We start from the raw sequence: 22,006 nt of genomic DNA, 5'->3' as shown, positions 1-22,006 counted from the left end.
GCGAAGGGACTTGTAGTTTGCATACACTGATCACGTAAAAAATACTTAAACAACAAAATTACGTCAAAATTGTTTTGCTAAATTTTTCCTGAAAATTCATGTTTTCTTCTCTAGCTTCGCGAAGCCGGCTTATACCGCTTCTCTAATGTGAGCATTTTGTCTATGAAAACATAATCTTAAACGATAGCTCACGTGCTGGTGGCAAAGTTGGGCGGGTTGCTTGTTATGGGTGTTAACACAGAGTTTTGAAATTCATCTATTTGAAAAAAAATGCGTCTGGAATTTTATAAGTATTTTTGACGTACTCAGCGTATGCAAAACTATAACCTCATTTGAGCTTAGTATACCAACAGTGGGACACCCTGTATATTATATTGGCGCTGTTGCCTGTTTAGGGCCAACTATAGGAGGTGGTAAAGTTAAATGAAACAACATTTTATTATTCTAACATTTATTTGAATCACATACATTCAAAACGTAAAAAGATCCATGAGTTGACCAGCACCGTCTTAAAAAAATAAGTACAAAATATAAGTTTATATAAAATAGTGTTACAACTGATGTAGAAATAGGATCGAGAAGAGTATTTTTTGAGCTCATAATAAACAGTATAGAAATATAATTTTCAATCCCGTATCAGATATTTTTGCGCATCTGTGCGAGTAGAAAGGTGCTGTCCCTACACGATATTTTTTTTTTTTTTTTTTTTTTTTTTATTTGGTTCACAAATTGAAATTGACACTTAAACACCCTTAAAAACTATTTACCAAAACAAACATTTGCGGTGCAATTCCTAAACTAGTGAGCACATCGTGCTTAGTGAAACTACATAAACTCACTGACAATGTACACGCTACACTTTAAATTTTAAACTTTAACTAAACTTCTATAGTAATTCAAGCAACACTACAATTATTTTCAACACAACGCAGAGTAAATGTTACTTCTGGCTGAGATTCTTATATCATGAGAAATGAGCAGTATCTTATATCTATACTTACGAATACTTACATGACTAGTTTCAAATCTGCATTGTGCCCACAAAAATCAAAAATTACGCTATCACTATTAAGGAGTAGTCCCATATAAAGGAATTGATGGGTTTTGGGCAGGAAAAAGCAAAGATTGTTAAATAAACTTAAGATTCTTTATTAGACGATGCGCGTAGTACGAAGGGTAAAGACGGAAGAGAGAAATTATAAGATGACACATAGGTATTTGACATACACATTTGTTTATACAAACTCTTTTCACCAACACTGGCCCTTAAACAAATGTGTAGGTACATAATTATTGTACAACATTAAACAAGTTTAGTTTTTACAATTTAAGAATTTAACAAATTTATTGTAAACCTAAACACGTTACAAACTTATAATGCTTTTCTTTAGTAAGTGGTTTTGTTAAAATATCGGCAGTCATTTCAGAAGTACACAAATAATTTAAATTAACAATATTATCTTTTACAACTTCTCTTATAAAATGATGCCGCACATCTATATGTTTCGTACGAGCATGATACATAGGATTCTTACACAATTTTTGTGCTGATTGGTTATCATTAAAAATCGTAACAGAACAATGCCTACCTAACAATTCATACAACAGAGTTCTTATGAATAACGCTTCTTTACAAGAATCTGATAGAGCCATATATTCTGCTTCTGTGCTAGAAAGAGCGACTGTTCGCTGTTTTCTACTTTCCCACGATACAGAACAGTTCCCAATTTGAAACACAAACCCAGTGTACGACCTACGATCGACCTCACACGAAGCCCAGTCAGCATCAATATACCCATTGATGTCTAGACCACTTCTACTAAAAACAAGTTTGTAGTTTACAGTACCCTTTAAATACCGTAGTACGCGTTTCGCGGCCTTCCAATGACGCTGATCATAACAATCATTATACTGGCTCAGCATGCTTACCGCGTGCGCGATGTCTGGCCTGGAGCTAACTGAAATATAATTTAAACAACCAATTAAATTTCTATATTCCAAATTCTCCTCCTTTTTATCAGCCTTTACAAGTTTCAATCCCGATTCCATTGGAGTTTGAGCTGGCTTACAGTCAGTCATATGAAAACGGTCTAAAACATTCTTTATGTAACTAGACTGATCAAGATAGATATTATCTTGGTTTCTTGTGATGCGCATACCAAGTATATGGCTGGCTGGCCCTAAATCCTTCATTTCGAATTCTTGCATGAGTTTCTTCTTTATTTCAACTTTCATTTGTGAATTTCTGGTTGAAAATAATAATATATCGTCCACATACAACCCAATGATGACTAATTCTTCACCATTTGATTTAAAATACACGCAGGGCTCTGAAGACAGTCTTCTGAAACAAAGTTTTGTAACCAACACATGGTTTATCTTTTCATACCAAGACTTCGAAGCTTGCTTTAGGCCATAAATTGCTTTATGCAATTTATATACTTTATGCTCACAGCCTTTTACTTTATAACCTTCCGGTTGTTCCATGAAAACTTTTTCTTGCAAATCTCCATTTAGAAAAGCAGTTCTTACATCCAAATGATCGATATCCATCTGCTTTTCAGCTGCTAAAGCCAATAATATGCGAATAGTGGAATATCGAACCACTGGAGAAAAAGTTTCCTCGTAATCAATTCCATAGCGCTGTGTAAAACCTTTAGCTACCAATCTGGCTTTATACTGCTTTAGATTTCCATCAAGATCTTTCTTTTTCTTAAAAACCCACTTGCACTTAATCGGTTTTTGATCTTTAGGTGGATCAGTTAATGTCCAACATTTATTTTTAATAAATGATTGATACTCATCAGCCATTGCTTTCTTCCAGTGAACAGCTTCAGCCCCTCCTAGAGCTTCTTGAACTGTCTCTGGTTCATCTCCAATGCAGGTCAGCATTGCAGTACACGCACTGTCATATTCCGATGTATCCATCGCATCTTCAAGTGTCGATTCACCTGGAATGTAAGTGACATCGGAAGGATCAACAGAACTACTGCTGTCAGAGTCATCTAACTCAAAAATACACTGTCTTCTGGGATTAGTTACAATCTCATTTTCTTCCCCTTTTTCTGGTGATAGTGAATTTTCAGACTGTGCCACTTCAACATGAGAATCATTTGAGTTTAAATTCTCAGTCTGTAAATTATTTATCATCATGAAAAAATCACCATTTTCACATTTTTCAGTGTTTTTTGTATAGAATTTGTTTTCAAAGAAAGCAACATCCCTTGATTTAATAATTTTGCTGAGATTCTCTGGATCAATCAATCTATAACCCTTACTATTTTCACAATATCCTACAAAAATGTAAGGTTTACATTTTGAATCTAATTTCTTACGATTCTGTGTCAAGGCATAAACCACACAACCAAATATACGTAAATGGCTAAGATTCACCTTCTCATTAGTCCATTTTTCCTCTGGCGTGCTACCGTAGACTGCTTTTGTAGGGGACCGGTTCTTCAAATAAACAGCGGTATTGACCGCTTCTGCCCAGAACTGCCCATCTAAGCCTGCGTCTCGTAACATGCTACGAGCCTTCTCGACGATTGTCCTGTTGGCCCGCTCAGCAACACCGTTCTGCTGAGGCGAGTGCGGTATGGTAGTCTGGTGAATGATGCCGTTATCCTTCAAATATTCCTGGAATATAGAATTGACATATTCGCCTCCATTATCCGTCCTCAACAATTTTATTTTTCTATTGGTTTGGTTCTCCACCATTGCCTTGAAATGTTTGAAGTTATCGAAAACTTCACTCTTATTTTTCAGAAAATAAATCCATGTTTTCCTACTACAATCATCAATAAACGTGAGGAAGTAACTAGCACCACCGAAAGATTTCACTGGCATAGGCCCGCATAAATCACTGTGTACAACACCTAACAGTTCATTTGACCTACTTTGTGCCTTCTTAGGAAAAGGTAATTTGCTAAGCTTCCCCTTAACACAAGCTTCACATTGACTGAACTGTGATTTATCATAAGTAATACCACTAGCCATACCTTTCATTAACAAATGCATACTCCTCATATTGAGATGTCCTAGTCTCCTGTGCCATGTCTCCTGCGTAACAGAGTTAGCAGCCGCCTGGAAACTCAGCTCAGTTTCTTTCTTACAGCTCTCAGATGCTTTCTTCTGCACTAAATCTTGAGCTTCTGTATTTACCTTGGTAGTCGCAGATTCTACACTATTCCCTGAAAACATAGAACAGCCACCACATCCTACCACACACAGATCACGCTCTCTAACAGATTCTGCAGTTTCTAATTGATAAACACCATTTTTATGTACAGCTGTAGCTGCTAGCTTTTTACCATAGAATATATTACAACATTTTTCATTAAAAATAACTCTAAAACCCTTCCTAGTTAACGCACTGACTGACAACAAGTTTGTAGCTAAATTCGGTACATGATAAACTTCACTGATTGTTTTGATGCCTAATTTCAAATTTACTTTTACATCACCACGACCAGCAGTAAATAGTTTTTCACCATTAGCCACCTTGACTTCAGACACATAACCAGGAACAAAGTTATTTAGTATATTCTTGTCATGACACATATGACTACTCGCACCAGAGTCTATTAACCATATATCATTCTGCACACAAGCTGATAATGCTGTCAATAGTAACTGGTTTGTTGAGCTCTCCGCCTTAACTGGTTTCACAGATTTACAGTTCCTCGAGAAGTGACCAAGCTTCTTGCACTTAAAGCATTTGATTTTCTTACGTGCCGCCACCAACGCTGTTGAACTCGTGTCACCTTTTTCATCACGTCGATGCTTCTCCTGCATGAGCTTCGCTTTGACCACTTCACTCGACAACTTGATATTAGAATTTTCAAGTGCCATTATGAGTGGATCAAAGTCTTGAGACAAGCCACTCAGTAAGAGAACTGCAACGAAATCATCTTCCAGAGGTGAACCAATATCGTTCAGCTGTTGACTTAGGTCGCTAATCTTCGCAACGTAAGCTTCCATGCTTTCACATTCGCATAATTTTGTTGCAAACAAAAGACGAAGCAAACTCAGTCTCCTTGACAACCCCTTGTCTTCGTACGCCTTTTGCAAATTAATCCATGCATCCCGCGCCGTCTCTGCGTTCCTTACATGCGTAAAAACCGAGGGCTTTACTGACAAACAGATCTTAGCAAGAGCTTTCTGAGATCTCTTCATATGAGCCGCATCTTTGACATCTTCAGTTTTATCTTCCGAAACGACGTCCCATAAGTCCTCGTGAATGAGTAGCATTTTCAGTTGGAACTTCCAATTACTGTAGTTTTCTATGCCGCTCAACTTCTCCACAGGAGTTAAAGTCGAAACCGATGTCAATGTCGCCATTTTTACATGTATGGACGGGCGTTTTAGTTTATTTATAAAATTACTTTTATTCTGCCAAAACTCAAAAATAATTATATACAGAGCAAAGATAACGTCCTGGGCCCATAACCTGATGGGTTTTGGGCAGGAAAAAGCAAAGATTGTTAAATAAACTTAAGATTCTTTATTAGACGATGCGCGTAGTACGAAGGGTAAAGACGGAAGAGAGAAATTATAAGATGACACATAGGTATTTGACATACACATTTGTTTATACAAACTCTTTTCACCAACAGGAATAATCCCCAAGATGATTTAGAGAACAGTTATTATGAAAAAGTTCCATAGTAACTGGATAGTCAATTATTGCAAAACTAGCTTTCCTCTCGCGGATTCTTGGTCACATCAAAATCCATTCTGGGGCCGTATTATGACCTCATATTTCCAGACAGTTTACGCCGTGCATTGAACTCACTGGAAAATTCATATTATACGAGGGGAGGTCCAAAAGTTCGCGGAATGAAAGGGTTGTTAATAAAATATAACAATAAATTTATTTTTCCTTTTCAATATTAGTAATCACCCTTGAGTCTAATACATTTATTCGATCTATGAATAAATTTTTCTAAACCATCGAAAAAATATTTTTTGTTTTGGGCCTCAAAATGAAATTGCCTCCTTCACTTCGTTATCGTCGGAAAATTTCTTTCCCCTTAGCCCTTTTTTTTAAATTTGGAAACAAATAAAAATCGCTAGGGACCAGGTCTGGACTGTACCCTACAGTGAACAAGTGGTTCGAATCCATGCGTGTGCAGAACAGCCATGGCAACTCGGCTCTTGTGAACCGGTAATAAGAGGTCATAATACGGCCCCAGATATTTAGATGTGAACACAGAACAGATGTTTTTACGCCATTAACGGCCAAGTGGTGTGGTGGAGCCTCTGTAAGCGCTACGCCCTTGAACATTTGCAGAGGAATAAGATCGGTATGCCTCTACAAATGGATTGCCAACGTTAAAGGGGAAATAAAGAATTGAAGATTAATAAAGGAATGGATCAACGGAAGGAACATAGAAAATAATCGACAAAAGTAATAAAGAAAAGATTGGAGAGGAATAAAGGAAACGATTGAAAAAAGGAATTAGGAAAGGATTGGGTAAGGAGAAGGATGTAGGCTTCCGGCCCCCCCACTCACTCACGAAACACAGTAGCATTGCTAGTACTATTTTTCGCCTATTTTATGTGGGGGTGTATAAGCTTCTAGAAGCGTGCTCTACCCCCAAAGTAAGGGCCAGCGCAGATACGGCGGAGCGCATTTTTCATTGACAAACTATTAGCGACATTGTCCTCATTAAAATAACATTAAAAAGCCTTTCGCATGGGACGCTTCGATGTTTTTCTTAAATAAATTGTTGTTATTTGATTCTGAATATTATTTTAATGAGGACAACGTCGATAATAGTTTGACAGTGAGAAATGCGCTGCGCTGCGGTCCGCCACATCTACGCCGGCCCTTAAACATATACTTTCTCATTAATATGAGTATGATAATAATGAGAAAGTATTATCGATGTAAACCACTCAAATCTCATAATATCGAGTATATGTACAACAAAAAATAGAGAAAAATGTTTATGTAGTAACCATAGAATACACATACTAAGGTTATAATTAACTATAATATGTACCTACTGCAATTATGGTATATGGCCGTCGACCATATACATCTCGCGAAGTGTATTTATTCTACTTCTTTAAAAAATCGAACAAAAAATTGTTGACTTAAATGAGACAGAAATAATAAATTTTTATAGTGTCTAAATAACAGTTAACTGTTTTTCGCGTGTAAGTTAGAACGTAAATTACCTTTCAATATTAAAAAAATAATAATTTTTTTTTAATATAGAAAGGTAAAAGAAGTTTATTACAGCAATATATTTAATAATAATAAAAAAAAATATTTTTTTAACTAGGTCCAACCTAGGCTCAAATAGCCTATTAGTGTAGAATGTAGAATAAAAATCAATAAAAAAATAGTAAAACAGCAACACTGATAAAATGCCAAATCAGATTAGCCTATTTGGTAACACCATGCTTACGGCGAGATGTCAGATCGACAGCCATGTTTTACAACTATATTTTAAATGTATCGATTATATTGGCACTTAAATCTAACCACCATGAATGTAACCGTTGACAGCTTATAAATAGATAAATAAATAAAAAAAAAACAAATCAACAAAAAATTTTATATTTAAAAAGAATAAAATTCAACCCTGCAAACCGCATCACATTTCACATTCCTTAACCACTTAATAAATAAATTTAAAAAATTCTAAGTATAAAAAATGCTTAAAACTAAAAAAATGAATATTTTTAAGAGCTAGCGCGCAAGAGCAACTTTTGTCTCCGCAACTATTTAGTCTCTCCCATCAACTCTATGGGGAGTTGCGTCGCTACGTGCGCGCACTTTCTTACTAGCCCATAGAGTTGGTGGGAGAGACACAAGTGATAACTGCGTTAAAAACAACCGACTTCAAACTTGCACTTGCAACATTGACAAATACAGACAAAAATGCTCATAAAACAAAAACCACTGGGCGTATCCGAATAAAATTTGTATGGGACCAATTCGACACCACCCTGCATCGAACAAAAAAAGAATCACGTAAATCGGTTCAGAAACCTCGGAGTAATCGGTGTACATACATACCGGCCGAATTGATAACCTCCTCCTTTTTTTGAAGTCGGTTAAAAATAGTTGCGGAGACAAAAGTTGCTCTTGCGCGCTAGCTCTAAATTAACAACAAAACAACCAGAATTTTGGTCGTTTGGAATTTAATTCCACAGATTCTAACGCGATAATTTTTTTTTTAATCAAGAAATACAGAATCATACAATTTTTTTCAATTTTAAAACAAATCATAGAATCATTAAAAAAACCTACTTAAACATAGGAAATATTAAATTTTTAAATATTCAAACTAGTATGTGTATTATACGAATTAAATTAAAATATATCTATCTACCCGCATTCTTTTTACCCTAGTCCAACGTAAAAAAATTTCAACAGAAATTTAGTAGTAGTACGCGTCACGTAAAAAGAACGCTTGATGAAAGTGATGGGGTGTGTTTGCGCATGGATCGAGTTTTGCACGAAAGCTATGTGCCGATTATTTTACTTTGAACTAGGCTCGCGAATCGTGGCTTCGCAATTACCTATTTGTTATTCTTATAACCACCTCATAACACCTAAGACGATAAATCGCCAATGCGCAGCCATCAGTCAGCGTTCTTTTTACTTGACGCGACCTGTACCTAATCTAAAATGGTCAGCATATTTGTGATATCGAATTTAATAAAACGTTTTTGGTATATTTTTTATTATATAACAAAACAATATTTAATACCTTATTTGAGCAAATTGTATTTTAAATTTTAATTTCATTTAAACTAAAAAAATATATTTAATTTTTTGCCACCTTTTAACATTATTGCAAAAAAAATTGATGTTAAAGGTCCGATATTTTTTTAATCTGCTGACCATTTAACAAAAAACACGTAAATAAATGTACAGAATGGGTTTTTTTAAACCCACCCTGTATATAATTAACTAATTTACAAAACTCCTATATTCTAAGTCCAATAAATGCCTTTTAAATAATAATTTTACATTAAGTTATCAAGTAGAGAAACCATAGTTACCCAAGTTTTGACAAAAAATAATATTATTCAGTATGAAAAATAGAAAAAAAATCTATAAAAATAATTTATTTCATCCAAAAAGGTTTAGCCGTTTCGCCATCATTTACACAAACTTATGAAATCTATATTTATAATACACGTAGGATATGTTAGGTTTTGTAATACTTTTTGTTAAAAAACCATGTAATTTTTTTTTTTTAATTTTTGTCAAAAAATCCATTTCAGAACACAAGTGCTTTTATTTTCTTTTGAGAACCGCATGAAAAATAAAAACAATTATTTTTCGTTGTTTATGAAAAATATAATAAAATTAATGACAATTTAACTATGGTTCCTTACCCAAATTATAATAAAAACGGAATGATTTCCATAGCAAGAAATGCATTAATTAATTGTTAATAGAATATCGAAATAGAAATAAAGTAGAAACAATTTTACAAATACCCGCATAATTGAACAATAAAAACAAAGATATTACAAGTAAAAAGGTGTATATAGGTTACGAACACAACATCTTCAAAAAGAAATACACCGGCCGAATTGATAACCTCCTCCTTTTTTATGAAGTCGTTTAAAAATCGCACACGATTAGACGTCAAAGTGAGATGACGTGATTCAACTATCGTGAACGAAAACTGAAGCAAAATGTAGCTAATTAGCCACATTGGATGCCACTTTCGGAGCGCTAATAACCTACATCTTTTTACTTACAATATCATTGTTAAATGAGTTAAATGCATTACATTTCGATGATATTAAAAAAAATTAAAAAAGGGGGATTTCTAATCTGTATTAGTTATAACTTCAACCAAAGGCGAGTTTTATTTTGTAAAAAAAATTGTCTTGTACGTTAAAAAAAAACATTACAATATAGGTAGGTGTTTTTACATTGTTATTGTACAAAAGACAGTTTGAAGATCCCCCCGTTTGCAATTTACGTAAATAGGAAGTATTAAAGATAGAAGGAAGGTAGAATTTAAATTAACAAGATTATTTCATAACGGGGTGAAAGGGGGAAAGATAGTGTAAACATTTATCATACAGTTTAAACTATTGACAAGGTATAACATACAGAGAAAGTGATAAATACAGATAATGTTAAAGTATGAAATTGGGAAAATAGGGTAGTTTAAAAGGAGGAAAGACAAAGTAAATACGTATAAATTTGATTCTCCCTTCGAGGGGAAGATTCACAAAATGTAATACACAAAATGTGGAAAAAACTAATATTCTAATTCATTTAACATTAAATGGAGAAAAAATCTTAAATGTTTGGATTCAACTAAAAAAAATTAATTGACAAGAGGGTGGCTAAATACCCAAAAACAACCCAATAGGTGATATAACATACAAGGGAGATTGACTTCCTCTTAACAATGACAATAAATAAGAGGGTGGGGTACAAAAAAGGGCAAAAAATACATTACAATAATTTCAAAGTATACGGATGTAAAACTTTAAAAGGAGAAAAAATAATCTTCACATTTGACTTTTACTTAACAATTTTAATTCATAAAAGGGTAAAAAGGGGATAGAAAGGATAAAAACCCAAATTCAATTAATTACAAGGGGGTAAAACGTTAAAAGATCAACAAAAAAAACTTAAACTTCCTCATTCAAATAAATTATCAAAAAATAATTAGGGTGAAAAAATAACTTCCATACTCGATGGGAAAAACCCAACCGCTTTACAATTTAGCCTTCCCCCCCACCCCCTCCAAACCAAACAGCAAGAACTGCGTAACAAACGGCGCTACAACCCCCGGATCGTTCAAATGCACATCATGGCCGCCCTTAACATACCTCACCCGGTAATTCCCATTGGGGAAGGCGGTTTCGTCCTCCAGGAAGGGTAGATGTTTGTAGCCGCCCTTGTTGACTGTGTCCTTGGCCATGATGGACAGAGTCGGGGTGGCGATGCTAGTGTAGAGTTTTTGTATGTGCTCCGGGCTTAGCGGTGGACTCGAGACCAGCTTCATGCGCTGGTCGTAGGTGTATCTGTGAAGAAAAAAAAATTTAAAATTTTAAAACTAACTTTTCGTCCGCGTACTCCAAGGAAAACCCGCATAGTTCTCTTTCCCTTGGGATTTTCAGCATAAAAACTATAAATCCTATGTGTGTCAAATTTCATAAAAATTAGGTTTAGCAGTTTTTGCGTGGCAAACAGACATACAAACTTTGGGATTTATAATATTAGTATGATAGTAGGATAGGCACTAAGAAAGTAGGTACTATTTTTGGAATAATATTAATAAATAAGTTAATTACTGATTTTTTTTCAAAACAAACAAAAAATTAGCAACCCTAGCGAAGCCGGGGCAAAGAGCTAGTGTAAGTATGTAATTAAAAACAGTATTCACAAAATAGAATACTACAATGTTTGATATTATAAGCAAATCTGAAGCTGTTAAAAAGAAAAAATATTTTACAAATGAATACATTTAAAATTGGTAAAATCTATAATAAATAATTATTGAAAAATATATAATAATATTTCTTAAAAAAAAATTTGCCACAAATATAAGTAAAAAAAATATAAAAGATTAATAATGGCCCATGAGGGGATCGAACCCGCGACCTTCGCGTTATTAGCACGACGCTCTAACCAACTGAGCTAATGGGCCGATATTCGAATGCTTGAAATAAGCATTTACGGACTGGATTCTAATTGTCTAAACTTTAAACATTCATGTCATCAATTACAGACTTTAGAGTCTATAGTCGAGCCATTTTAATAGGCAACATTTGACGTCTATCAATTTTATCTTCGAAGAGATGTAACTTGCATAAAAACATCGATTAAAGTGAATTAATCGATACGGATTTGAAACATTTGTCAATCGAATTTATTAATTTATGATGATTTTTATTCACAAGTAATCAATGCATTCGATTCTAGATGTCAGATTTCGATTTTTAGAGTAACATCTCTGGTATTTAAAAAGAAAAAAGGTTTATTGACACAAAATTGTAGCGACGTCAGTTCTTCAATTCAGAAATTGTTTATTATGTTTAGAATGGTTAATCAGTAAAATGAAATCTTAAAATTACTTGTATTGGTCATTATTATTATAAATATGTAAGTAATCGTAATTTAAAAAAGTTAAGCAAATGTGCAGTTCTAACAAAACGAAATATCATGTTATTCTATGTCGTCGTTACTAGGTTACGTTGTTGAATTTTGTTGAACTGTCAAATGTTGCCTATTAAAATGGCTCTACTATAAAGTCTGTAATTAGAATAAGAATGTTCTATTCCATGAACCATTATGATTACAATTAAGAGCAAATATTTTTACGAGAAATTAACAATATCTTTACAATATTTGTGTCGATTTGAAGAATACACTAAGAATTTTTTAACCGACTTCAAGAAGAGGAGGAGGTTATCAATTCGGCCGGTATGTTTTTTTTTTTTAAGTGAAACTTTTATTACATCGTCTCAAACTTTTTGGTCTGTGTAGCGCATGTCGCGTGACGCACGATACGTACGATAATTATCGTACAAATACGATAATTTTTAGTTAAATGTCAATAGTGTGAAAAAAAGTTTCGCTTTTACCGTGGTTTCATAAAACCACACAACATTTTTTTTTTATGTATGTACACCGATTACTCCGAGGTTTTTGAACCGATTTACGTGATTCTTTTTTTGTTCGATGCGGGATGGTGTTGAATTGGTCCCATAAAAATTTTATTCGGATAGGCCCAGTAGTTTTTATTTTATGAGCATTTTTGTCTGTATTTGTAAATGTTGCAAGTGCAAGTTTGAAGTCGGTTGTTTTTAACGCAGTTATCACTTGTTATTATTAAATATTCAATGAACAGTTTTGAGTTTGACATTCCTACGATTTTATTAAACTCAAACTAATTCAATTAGACTTCCTTTAGAAGCACTTTCGAATCGTCATTACATATTTTTAACATTTATCACCGATCCGGAAAGCAGTATCTATGGAGAAGATAATTTTTGAGAATTATGTATGGTTACCTGAGATACCCATTCCCAGCTGGCTCCGTCATCCTCTCAAGAGTGGCTTCAGCGTTCTGTCTGGTCATCATGCGACTTTTCATCAACTTCTTGATCGCCTGGAATTGTACAAAATAACTTATTTATTATCTATATTTTTTTATTTATTTTATTTACTATTAGCGGTCCGCCCCGGCTTCGCCCGTGGTACATACCTATTTACGTTTTCGTACTTCAAGGAATATACTTAATAAAAAAGAATTATCGAAATCGGTTCAGCCGGGTTTCATTTTTATATCCATACTAATATTATAAATGCGAAAGTAACTCTGTCTGTTTGTTACTCAATCACGCCTTAACTACTGAACCAATTTGCATGAAATTTGGTATAGAGATATTTTGATACCCGAGAAAGGACATAGGCTTGGTTGGCAAAGGTTGTATCCCGGAAATCCCACGGGAACGGGAACTATGCGGGTTTTTCTTTGACTGCGCGGATGAAGCCGCGGATGGAAAGCTAGTAATCTATACATATAATAAATCTGTGTACATTGAAAATATTGAAGAAATAAATAGCAGGGGGTGTTACTGGATCGATACCAAACCCAAATATGTGATTAAAAAAATGTTTGTCTGTCTGTCTGTCTGTATGTGAAGACATCACGTGAAAACTAACGGTTCAATTTCGATGAAACTTGGTATAATTATACCTTATTATCCTGGGCGTAAAATATGATACTTTTTATCCTGGAAAAATACGTAGAAAAAAAATTAATCTTAATTTTTCAGTTTTATCCATAGACGTTGTTCTGCAGAACCGCGAACACACGTTGCGTATTATTATAGGCCTAGCCGTATTGGGTCCAATAGATATTTATAAGATGTCATTGTGAGAGTTACTCAAAATGGAGAAATAAACCAGCCACGCGAAGACCGACATCCGCGCGGACGGAGTCGCGGGCGGAAGTTAGTATATAAATACATAAATACTTTACAATTCGACGGTCGAACATCGACTGGGCTCAAAATATTTTTTTTTCTCATGAAAAAGTCCTGTCGAAAGTCCTGTCCAAAAATTCATAAAAAGAAGACAAAGTAGTAGATGTGTGTGTGTGTGTTTGTTACTCTTTCACGCAAATACTATTGAACCGATTACAATGATATTTAGCACACATATAGAGGGTAACTTGGATTAACACATAGGATAGGTTTCATCCCGGAAATCCCACGGGAACAGGAACTATGCGGGTTTTTCTTTCAAAACGCGGGCGAAGCCGCGGGCGGAAAGCTAGTTTGTTTATCATTGTAAATTTGTGTATAAGTATTTTCTTGTGTTTGATTTTACGCAATAATTATCCATACTAATAATTTAAATGCGAAAGTAACTCTGTCTGTCTGTCTGTTACTCAATCACGCCTTAACTACTGAACCAATTTGCATGAAATTTGGTATAGAGATATTTTGATACCCGAGAAAGGACATAGGCTACTTTTTACCCCGGGACATAGTATAGGTTTTATTCCGGAAATCCCACGGGAACGGGAACTATGCGGGTTTTTCTTTGACTGCGCGGGCGTAGCCGCGGGTGGAAAGCTAGTTATAAATAAATCGCTTTTAAATTTCTACATTGTGTATTGTTGCAATAAAATCTAATATACGTACTCAACAAATTTGTGAAAAATTAAGGTCACGACATTTACCTGCTCCTTCGGGAACTTCTTCATGTTCTGCTTCGCCATGTTGTAGTACGTGTAGTTCTCGAAGTAGTCCACGTAGTTGGACTTGAACCTGAGCGAGATAGCTATATTGTATATGTGTACGAGTGAGGGAGACAGAACATTATTTAGCATATATAGGGAGATGGCTATATTGTATTTGTGTACGAGAGAAAGAGACAGAATATATGAGGTATTTATTTTATTGAAGTTATACTTCTTTTGGCGCGATTGAGAAAAATGATGAGAGTGAATTGTTACGATGCGCGCGCACACCGACACCTAAATTTAACAGCATGAAGTTAGTTCTAGGTGGTATGAAAATTGATAACTATGTTCAAGTTGTATATTCTAGTATTTTTTTCCATACGCCAAAGAAGTATAACTTCTAACGCGTGTACATAAGTACACACACTCTTTTTTTATAATCCGAATAGATTTGTTTGAAGGAGATAATAGACTTCTTTTTTTAGTTGTCTTAAAAGTGAAGTCCCATATCCCCTAGTGGGGTAAGAGGCAGATGCATTATGCATACATTTGTTTCACTGATCGACTTTCTTTACGAACAAGTAGGCGATGAGCCTTCTGTGTCTTGCCATACCGCGATATCACCGGGAATCGAACCCAGTACTCCTCAGTTCTACGCTCGTTAACCACTGTGCCAAGGGCGCGGTCTAGAAGAGTTGATATTTTTGGAACGAAGATTCTTATCACGCGTTACGCGGAAATCAGACCAAAAGTTGTAACGAAAATTTGCTATAGTTGTAAGCCGTGCGGAGTGCGCGTGTTTCTCTGTCTGTCTCTCTCTCGTAGAAAGCAGGCCTGATAGTAGAAGATCCGAACATAAGTCGACCTTCACCGGCGTGATAATAGAATGAGACCAAATTTATAATAAATTTAGTCTATTAAAAAATGTATTAAAAATGGGTTTACTGGGAAAATCCTGGACAGGACATTTTTAATGAATTTAAAAAAAAAACATTTTTTTTAATTAATTGCAGTATCAAGCTAAAAAAAAATTATAATAGACTTAAAGTATGAAACCTACAGAATGTGCAGTCATAGTCGTTTTCTAATATTTACCGGGACAAACGGCTTATCTGCTGATGGGGTCACGGACGAAATCTACCTATACCCGTGGCCCCGTCGTTGATGCGGCTTGATGGAATACAGTGGGGTTTTGGTCGGTAGGAATCCGACATAACCCACGGCCCTATCCCCAAAAAAATATGTCAGCGCTGTTTTATTACAAAATTGTCTTATTATCTCGAAACTGCAATTAATAAAAAATGATATTTTAGTACCTTCGTTCCATCCGGGTGTCCCTTGACACCTCTCAAGTTTTTTTTATAATATTAGTAGAGACTACTGTGGATTTATAATATTTATTATTAGGGACTACAAGGTATTTCTAAGATATCTTACCACATCTTGAACTCCTCAGTTGGCACGGGAATCCTGCCGGCAATCGGCTCGATGTCGACCACTTTAGTGATTTTGCCCGGATAGCAGAGATTGTAGAATCTCCCTGCAAACAAATATATTATAAATAAATAAATAAATTGCAGGACAATTTTCACACACGCCACGATATGATCCCATACTAAGCTTTCGCTTGTGTACAACCAGATGGCTGATAAACAAACATTTTAATTTTAAATAAATACTTATATAGATAATCAACACCCAGATACACAGCAAACATCTATGTTCATCACACAAACATTTGCCCCGGATGGGAATCGAACCCACAACTTCTGGCTTGGAAGGCAGGGTCACTACCAACCCAGCCAACCGGTCAGTCAACCAAATATGTGTTATAATAATTGATTAAAAGTGGGTTGCAAGAAAAGTCTTGCGTATTTTAGAGATTTCTAATTCACAAAAAAGGAATTTGTATTCTTCATATTGTTACGGCCTTTCTCTTTGAAATTACAATAAAATTATGAAGTTTTTAGTGATGTTTAAAAGTAAAAAAGTTGTTTTTAGTGACAAACAAATGTAAAAAAGTTGCTTTTTGGGGTAAGAAAATCATAGCTGTTTTGAAAACAACTGTTGTAAAAACATACATAGAAAAACATTCTCATACCAAAAAAATCAGCCATATTTTGCAAAAAAAAAAGAGTTGTTTTTTTCTATTGTTTTGTATTATTATTTGTTGTGTGTGTATGTAACTATGTAGTATTCACTAAAGAAGACAGCAACAAAGAACGGTTGTCGTGTGTGTGTATGTGTGTTATGCCTTTGTACATCTATGTATTCTTTTATTCTTCTGTGTATTCTCTCCTCTCCTTACCAATAGCAGTGCCGAACGATTGCTTTATCTGTGTGTGTGTGTGTCTGTTTGTTTGTCTGTGTGACATTTTCTTCGCTCTTAGAGCTAGCGCGCAAGAGCAACTTTTGTCTCCGCAACTATTTTGTCTCTCCCATCAACTCTATGGGCTAGTAAGAAAGTGCGCGCACGTAGCGACGCAACTCCCCATAGAGTTGATGGGAGAGACAAAATAGTTGCGGAGACAAAAGTTGCTCTTGCGCGCTAGCTCTTAAATGTTTTTTGCCCCCCACTTACCGATAGCTGCGCCGAACGAGTGCGTGATCATAGCGAACGTCTCCCACCTGAAGTGGCGCACGACCACGTGCAGCGCGTACACGAAGTCGTGCGACGAGAGCACGACGCCGCGCGGGAACTTGTCCGAGCGCCCGTTGCCGGGCAACTCCACGGCTGTTATATCCATACTAATATTATAAATGCGAAAGTAACTCTGTCTGTATGTCTGTTACTCAATCACGCCTTAACTACTGAACCAATTTGCATGAAATTTGGTATATATTTTGATACCCGAGAAAGGACATAGGATAGGTTTTATCCCGGAAGTCCCACGGGAACGGAAACTATGCGGGTTTTTCTTTGACTGCGCGGGCGATGCCGCGGGTGGAAAGCTAGTTATTTATAATTGGTATTTTTACCTCTCAATGGAAGTGTATTTTATAGTTTAGATCTTTAAACACACAAATTACTGGTTCTACGGTCAGGCATGAATCACAATGTACATAAGTCGTGCGATGAGAACACGACGCCGCGCGGGAACGGGTCCGAGCGGCCGTTGCCGGGTAGCTCCACGGCTGAATTTAAAAACTTGGTGAAATGCACGTATAGTATTTTATCGTTATTTAACGATAAATGCAGTTTAATGAGTAACCATTGCTGTAAATGCGGTGCGAAATGTATCTGTCTATCTAGAAATTAAAGCGTTGTAAACGCTTTTTATCACTACATAGTATAAAACAAAGTAGCTTTCCATCGTCTGTATCTACATGCTTACATCTTTAAAATTACGCAACAGATATCAAATTTTTTTTTTAATTGAAAGAGTGATTAAAGAGGATGGTATTCCTCTTTAATCACTGAGGCGGAACACTAGTTCATTATATTATTGAACGTTTTGAACGCTACAACGAGTGTGGTCACGGCCCACGGAGAGACATGGCATGCCAATAATGTTGGAAATCATGCACATTTCTTTTACAGTTTTTATCCGCACGTCTAACCAAATGAGAAATCAGAATGAAAAAATATATACATCATACAAAACGTTATATGTAGCCCAAAAACCCAGAATATCAACTTACCTATTGACTAAAGAAAAATACCTATTATAATACCTATAGACTTACCTATGTAATAGAAGTTCTTAGGCAACAGCTTCACCAGGGGCCTGAAAGACGCGGCCGAGTCTATGATGCCGTGGCAGAGAAGCACGGGCGGGTCGAGGCAGTTGCCCCACGCTACGACTGCAAATTAAATACAGCATTAGCTCTTCTAGCTAGTAGTAAGAAAAAAAAAGAGCGTGTGTGCCCAGCACACTTGTCAGAAGAATTCTTTGGCAAGATTCAAAGATACCAAGATCGTCGCCTTACTCCATGGCGTGACGGTATTGCCATGACGCGACGTTAATAATTACTCTCAACGCGCCTAAATAAATGGCTAAGAGCGAGTCGAACTCGTGCACTTTCTTTTTGACAGACGAACAACAAAGTGATCCTAAAAACTTTCCGTTCATTCCTTTTTGGTTCGGAACCCCAAGAATAAGCTGTTATTTAAGTGACTTACTCCGCGATATTGATTAAGAACTCACATATATTTTTGAGTTATTTTTAGCAAGTCCTTTCATTTGATACCCACGTTATAGGAGCGGATTAAAAATAATTGGATATGCCGCCATGTTCGATTTGGAATGACGTCACACGGTTAATTAGGCATTTTCATCCAAACTGAACATGTATATAACACTAACTGCGCTTCACGGTTTCACCCGCGTGGCTCCACTCCTATTGGTCTAAGCGTAATGATATATAGCCTATAGCCTTCCTCGATAAACACATAAAGAATTTTTCAAATCGGACCAGTAGTTCCTGAGATTAGCGCGTTCAAACAAACAAACTCTTCAGCTTTATAATACATATTAGAATATTAGATTTCAGCTCAATCGGTTAAAGAAAAATTGCTTCAAAATTGAGTTGTAAGTTAATAAAAGCATTTAAAATATCATGATATTTTGTCAAAAATGTAGTAATGTTATTCTATAATTTTGTAACTCCCATTTACTTGATATAGGTACAGTGTTAATAATATCCTTCTATTCAAGAGTACTTCACAATTTCCTCCTAACATTCCTGTCAATTATTGTGAATAAACAGAACATTATCTAATCAATTATTCAAATGTTTTCCCGTTCAAAGTTCTTGTATGATAAAATAGTGCAATCTTTGCATCAACTTATCTATATTAAGCCCCATATTCATTTTTCAACAAAAGTTGATCAACAAGTTGTTAAAAAATTCTTTCGGTGTTTATCGAGGAAGGCTATAGGCTATATATAATTACGCTAAGACCAACAGGAGTGGAGCCAAGCTGGTGAAATCGCGCGGAGCAGCTTAGAGTTCAGTCTTATTGTGTATTTCATATTCTTCTGTGGCAGTAGAAATTCACAAAAATAAATTAAATTTATTGACACAATAAAATGATAAAGCAGTTATTATGATGCTTCAAGAGCCCAATGTTATATCTATATTCAATACTAGCTGTTCCCCGCGTTTTCACCCGCATTGCTCCGCTCCTGTTGGTCTTAGCGTGATCTATCTAGCTATCTAACACTGAAAGAATTTTTCAAATCAGACAAGTAGTTCCCGAGATAAGTGCGTTCAAACAAACAAACTCTTCAGCTTTATAATATTAGTGTAGATATGATTTTGTCCATGTGGACAACTTCTTAATGAACTGAAAAACTTATGTGATGTTGCTCTAAACCAATATGGCCCTCGGCCAAGTCACTTGTATAAAAGCTTGTTTCTAAAGAACTTGTTTTTTTACCATGAATTTATATAGGTTCTACTTATTTTTCTTATTAAGACTGTTCTAGTGCTGGATAAAGGTTACAATATAAGGTTGTAGCTATTATCCTGAGAAATTGTAAAAATTTCATGAGCCCCGCTCAAAATTGAAATCGGCGTACACCCACGGTAGTTGCAATACATTGGATAAAACACAAATTATTTAAAAATCAGCGCAAAGGTCATAATCAAAGTAATATGTACTTCGCACACATTTTGCAAGATAATACTAAACAGTATTATATGTTATAGATATAGAAATTCGCAAGACTTATAATAATAATAGACGGGCATTTCTCCGCAACTCGACGTCAAGCGCCTATTTTGATTCGCAAGACTTATAAAGAAAAAACTAAATTTGTAAAAAATATGTTCATAAACAACTACAAATTAACTATAACAAGTTTATAGGAAGGCAGAAATTTCAACATCTAATAGAGAAAAGAAAGGAATTGCCTAAAATGATAATTTTAACATAGCTAAACAATTAATTGTATAAAATTCAATATTCAATTCACACTTTAAACAGTGATTGGACTTTGTTCGAGATTTTGTTTTTTCTTTGCGCAAAAAAAAAACAGTAAGTTTATTAATTATAATTATAATTTGCAAGTTTGTTAGCTCAATAAAATGAATACTCACTGCAAATCTTGCCCCATGGAGCTTCGATGAACCATTCCTTTTCTACCAACGCCATCATTTACCGGAATACGCCCAATTTAGTGTCTTCCCAGTGGATCAATACCTATGCAAGGCCGAATTAAAACACTTTATTGCACGAAAATTGCCAAAACAATGTTAAAATACAACGAATTTGAACTAATATGACCGTATTACCTCAAAATATCGAAATATTTTAAGGAAGAATCGAAATTGCTAAATAATTTTATGGAGTAAGTACTGAAATTAATTTTCAATGCAACCTTCGTCCTGCAATCGCACCTGCGTCCTGCAATATTGAAAACTGAAAAGAGATATGATCTGATTTACGAGCGTAGGTACCTACCACAGCAACATACCACAGGTATGAAAAGTGACGTTCAAAAATTGGATTGGTGAAGTTTAAAAGTTTATAAATGGTTTTTCCACTGAAATTAGTAAAAAAGCTATTCACACTTCGTTCAATGTATTTGTTTTCAAGAGGTAATTAAATGTGACGTTTCCTTATCATAATATTTTCATGACTCGTTTCATGAACCCATGAACTTGGAAAGCATTTAAAAAATTCGGTGCTGTTTTTTTTACTCACTACTATAATTCAAGTCAAAAAACGATCTTCACGTCAAAAAACGAATAATTAATTAGGTAGGTACCTACCTAGTTGTATGTGTGCCATAATACCTACATAATTGTGGTGAGTTGCAAAATATATTAATATACCTTTTGTTTTTTATTAAAATACGTCACTTAATGAAGATAAGAAACATCCAAGAAGCTTATATCCTCTAATGTCGCCTCTACACATAGGCCAGCGCATTCGCCAGCGCGCTGGCGGTGCGCTTGCAAACGCGCTTGTGAGTAATCCACACATTGGAAGGTCGTTCAGTATGGTTTGGTTCGAGCCAATGTGCGGACGGATTCAAAATGGATGTAACAAACAAAGAAATAAACACACTTTCACATTTATAATATTAAAATAATATTAAAGTAGGATGCTCTTTGTGAAGTAAAACATTGTGAGGAAAACGGCATGTCCAAGAACCTTATTTATTTGGCACTTTTAATACATACAACATTTTTATTTTTATGGTACTTATTTTTTGGGTTCCACAGGCAGTTTTAACTCTGATAGAGCTCAATAAATTTAAATGTTTCCTCGTTACTCATATTGTTCGCCATTTTGTCAAGTTAGGCGTTAATTCGCCGCAAGAAAAAAACGTGCACTCCTGATCGCTGCTACAGTCAAA

The 22,006-nt window shown here is 35.2% G+C and overlaps 1 protein-coding gene and 1 non-coding gene across 4 annotated transcripts; both read right to left on the bottom strand.

Moving 5' to 3' along the window:
• Positions 1–9,319: 9,319 nt before the first annotated feature.
• Positions 9,320–21,366, bottom strand: LOC123702412 (serine hydrolase-like protein 2). Of its 3 annotated transcripts, XM_045650160.1 has the most exons (9): positions 21,119–21,365; positions 20,937–21,048; positions 20,742–20,844; positions 18,384–18,500; positions 17,278–17,430; positions 16,134–16,236; positions 14,694–14,781; positions 13,015–13,112; positions 9,320–11,022 (listed from the first exon to the last, which is right to left on the bottom strand). In XM_045650160.1, the coding sequence occupies exons 3-9, from the start codon at positions 20,797–20,799 to the stop codon at positions 10,713–10,715; spliced, it is 927 nt and encodes a 308-aa protein (XP_045506116.1). In that variant the 5' UTR covers positions 20,800–20,844; positions 20,937–21,048; positions 21,119–21,365; the 3' UTR covers positions 9,320–10,712. The 3 variants fall into 3 exon arrangements, with proteins under 3 accessions (XP_045506116.1, XP_045506117.1, XP_045506115.1); XM_045650161.1 differs by lacking the exon at positions 20,937–21,048 and having other exon boundaries at positions 21,119–21,366; XM_045650159.1 differs by lacking the exon at positions 21,119–21,365 and having other exon boundaries at positions 20,937–21,108.
• Trnai-aau lies at positions 11,575–11,648 on the bottom strand. Its single transcript has one exon. It is a non-coding gene; the product is annotated as a tRNA-Ile (tRNA).
• Positions 21,367–22,006: the final 640 nt, after the last annotated feature.

The sequence above is a fragment of the Colias croceus genome, chromosome 23 (assembly GCF_905220415.1).
Source record: "Colias croceus chromosome 23, ilColCroc2.1".
Classification (NCBI taxonomy): Eukaryota; Metazoa; Arthropoda; class Insecta; order Lepidoptera; family Pieridae; genus Colias; species Colias croceus.
The sequence above is the reverse complement of the archived record's forward strand: the minus strand, read 5'-3'. Positions and strand labels throughout refer to the sequence as shown.

Excerpts from the sequence above, each read along its gene's own strand:
- LOC123702412 (XM_045650161.1), bottom strand. The coding sequence starts at position 20,799 with ATGATGGCGTTGGTAGAAAAGGAATGGTTCATCGAAGCTCCATGGGGC. Across the intron at positions 18,501-20,741 it reads TCCATGGGGCAAGATTTGCA|TCGTAGCGTGGGGCAACTGC; the intron begins GTGAGTATTCAT and ends TTTAATTTGCAG. Across the intron at positions 16,237-17,277 it reads CTCGTTCGGCGCAGCTATCG|GGAGATTCTACAATCTCTGC; the intron begins GTAAGTGGGGGG and ends ATTTGTTTGCAG.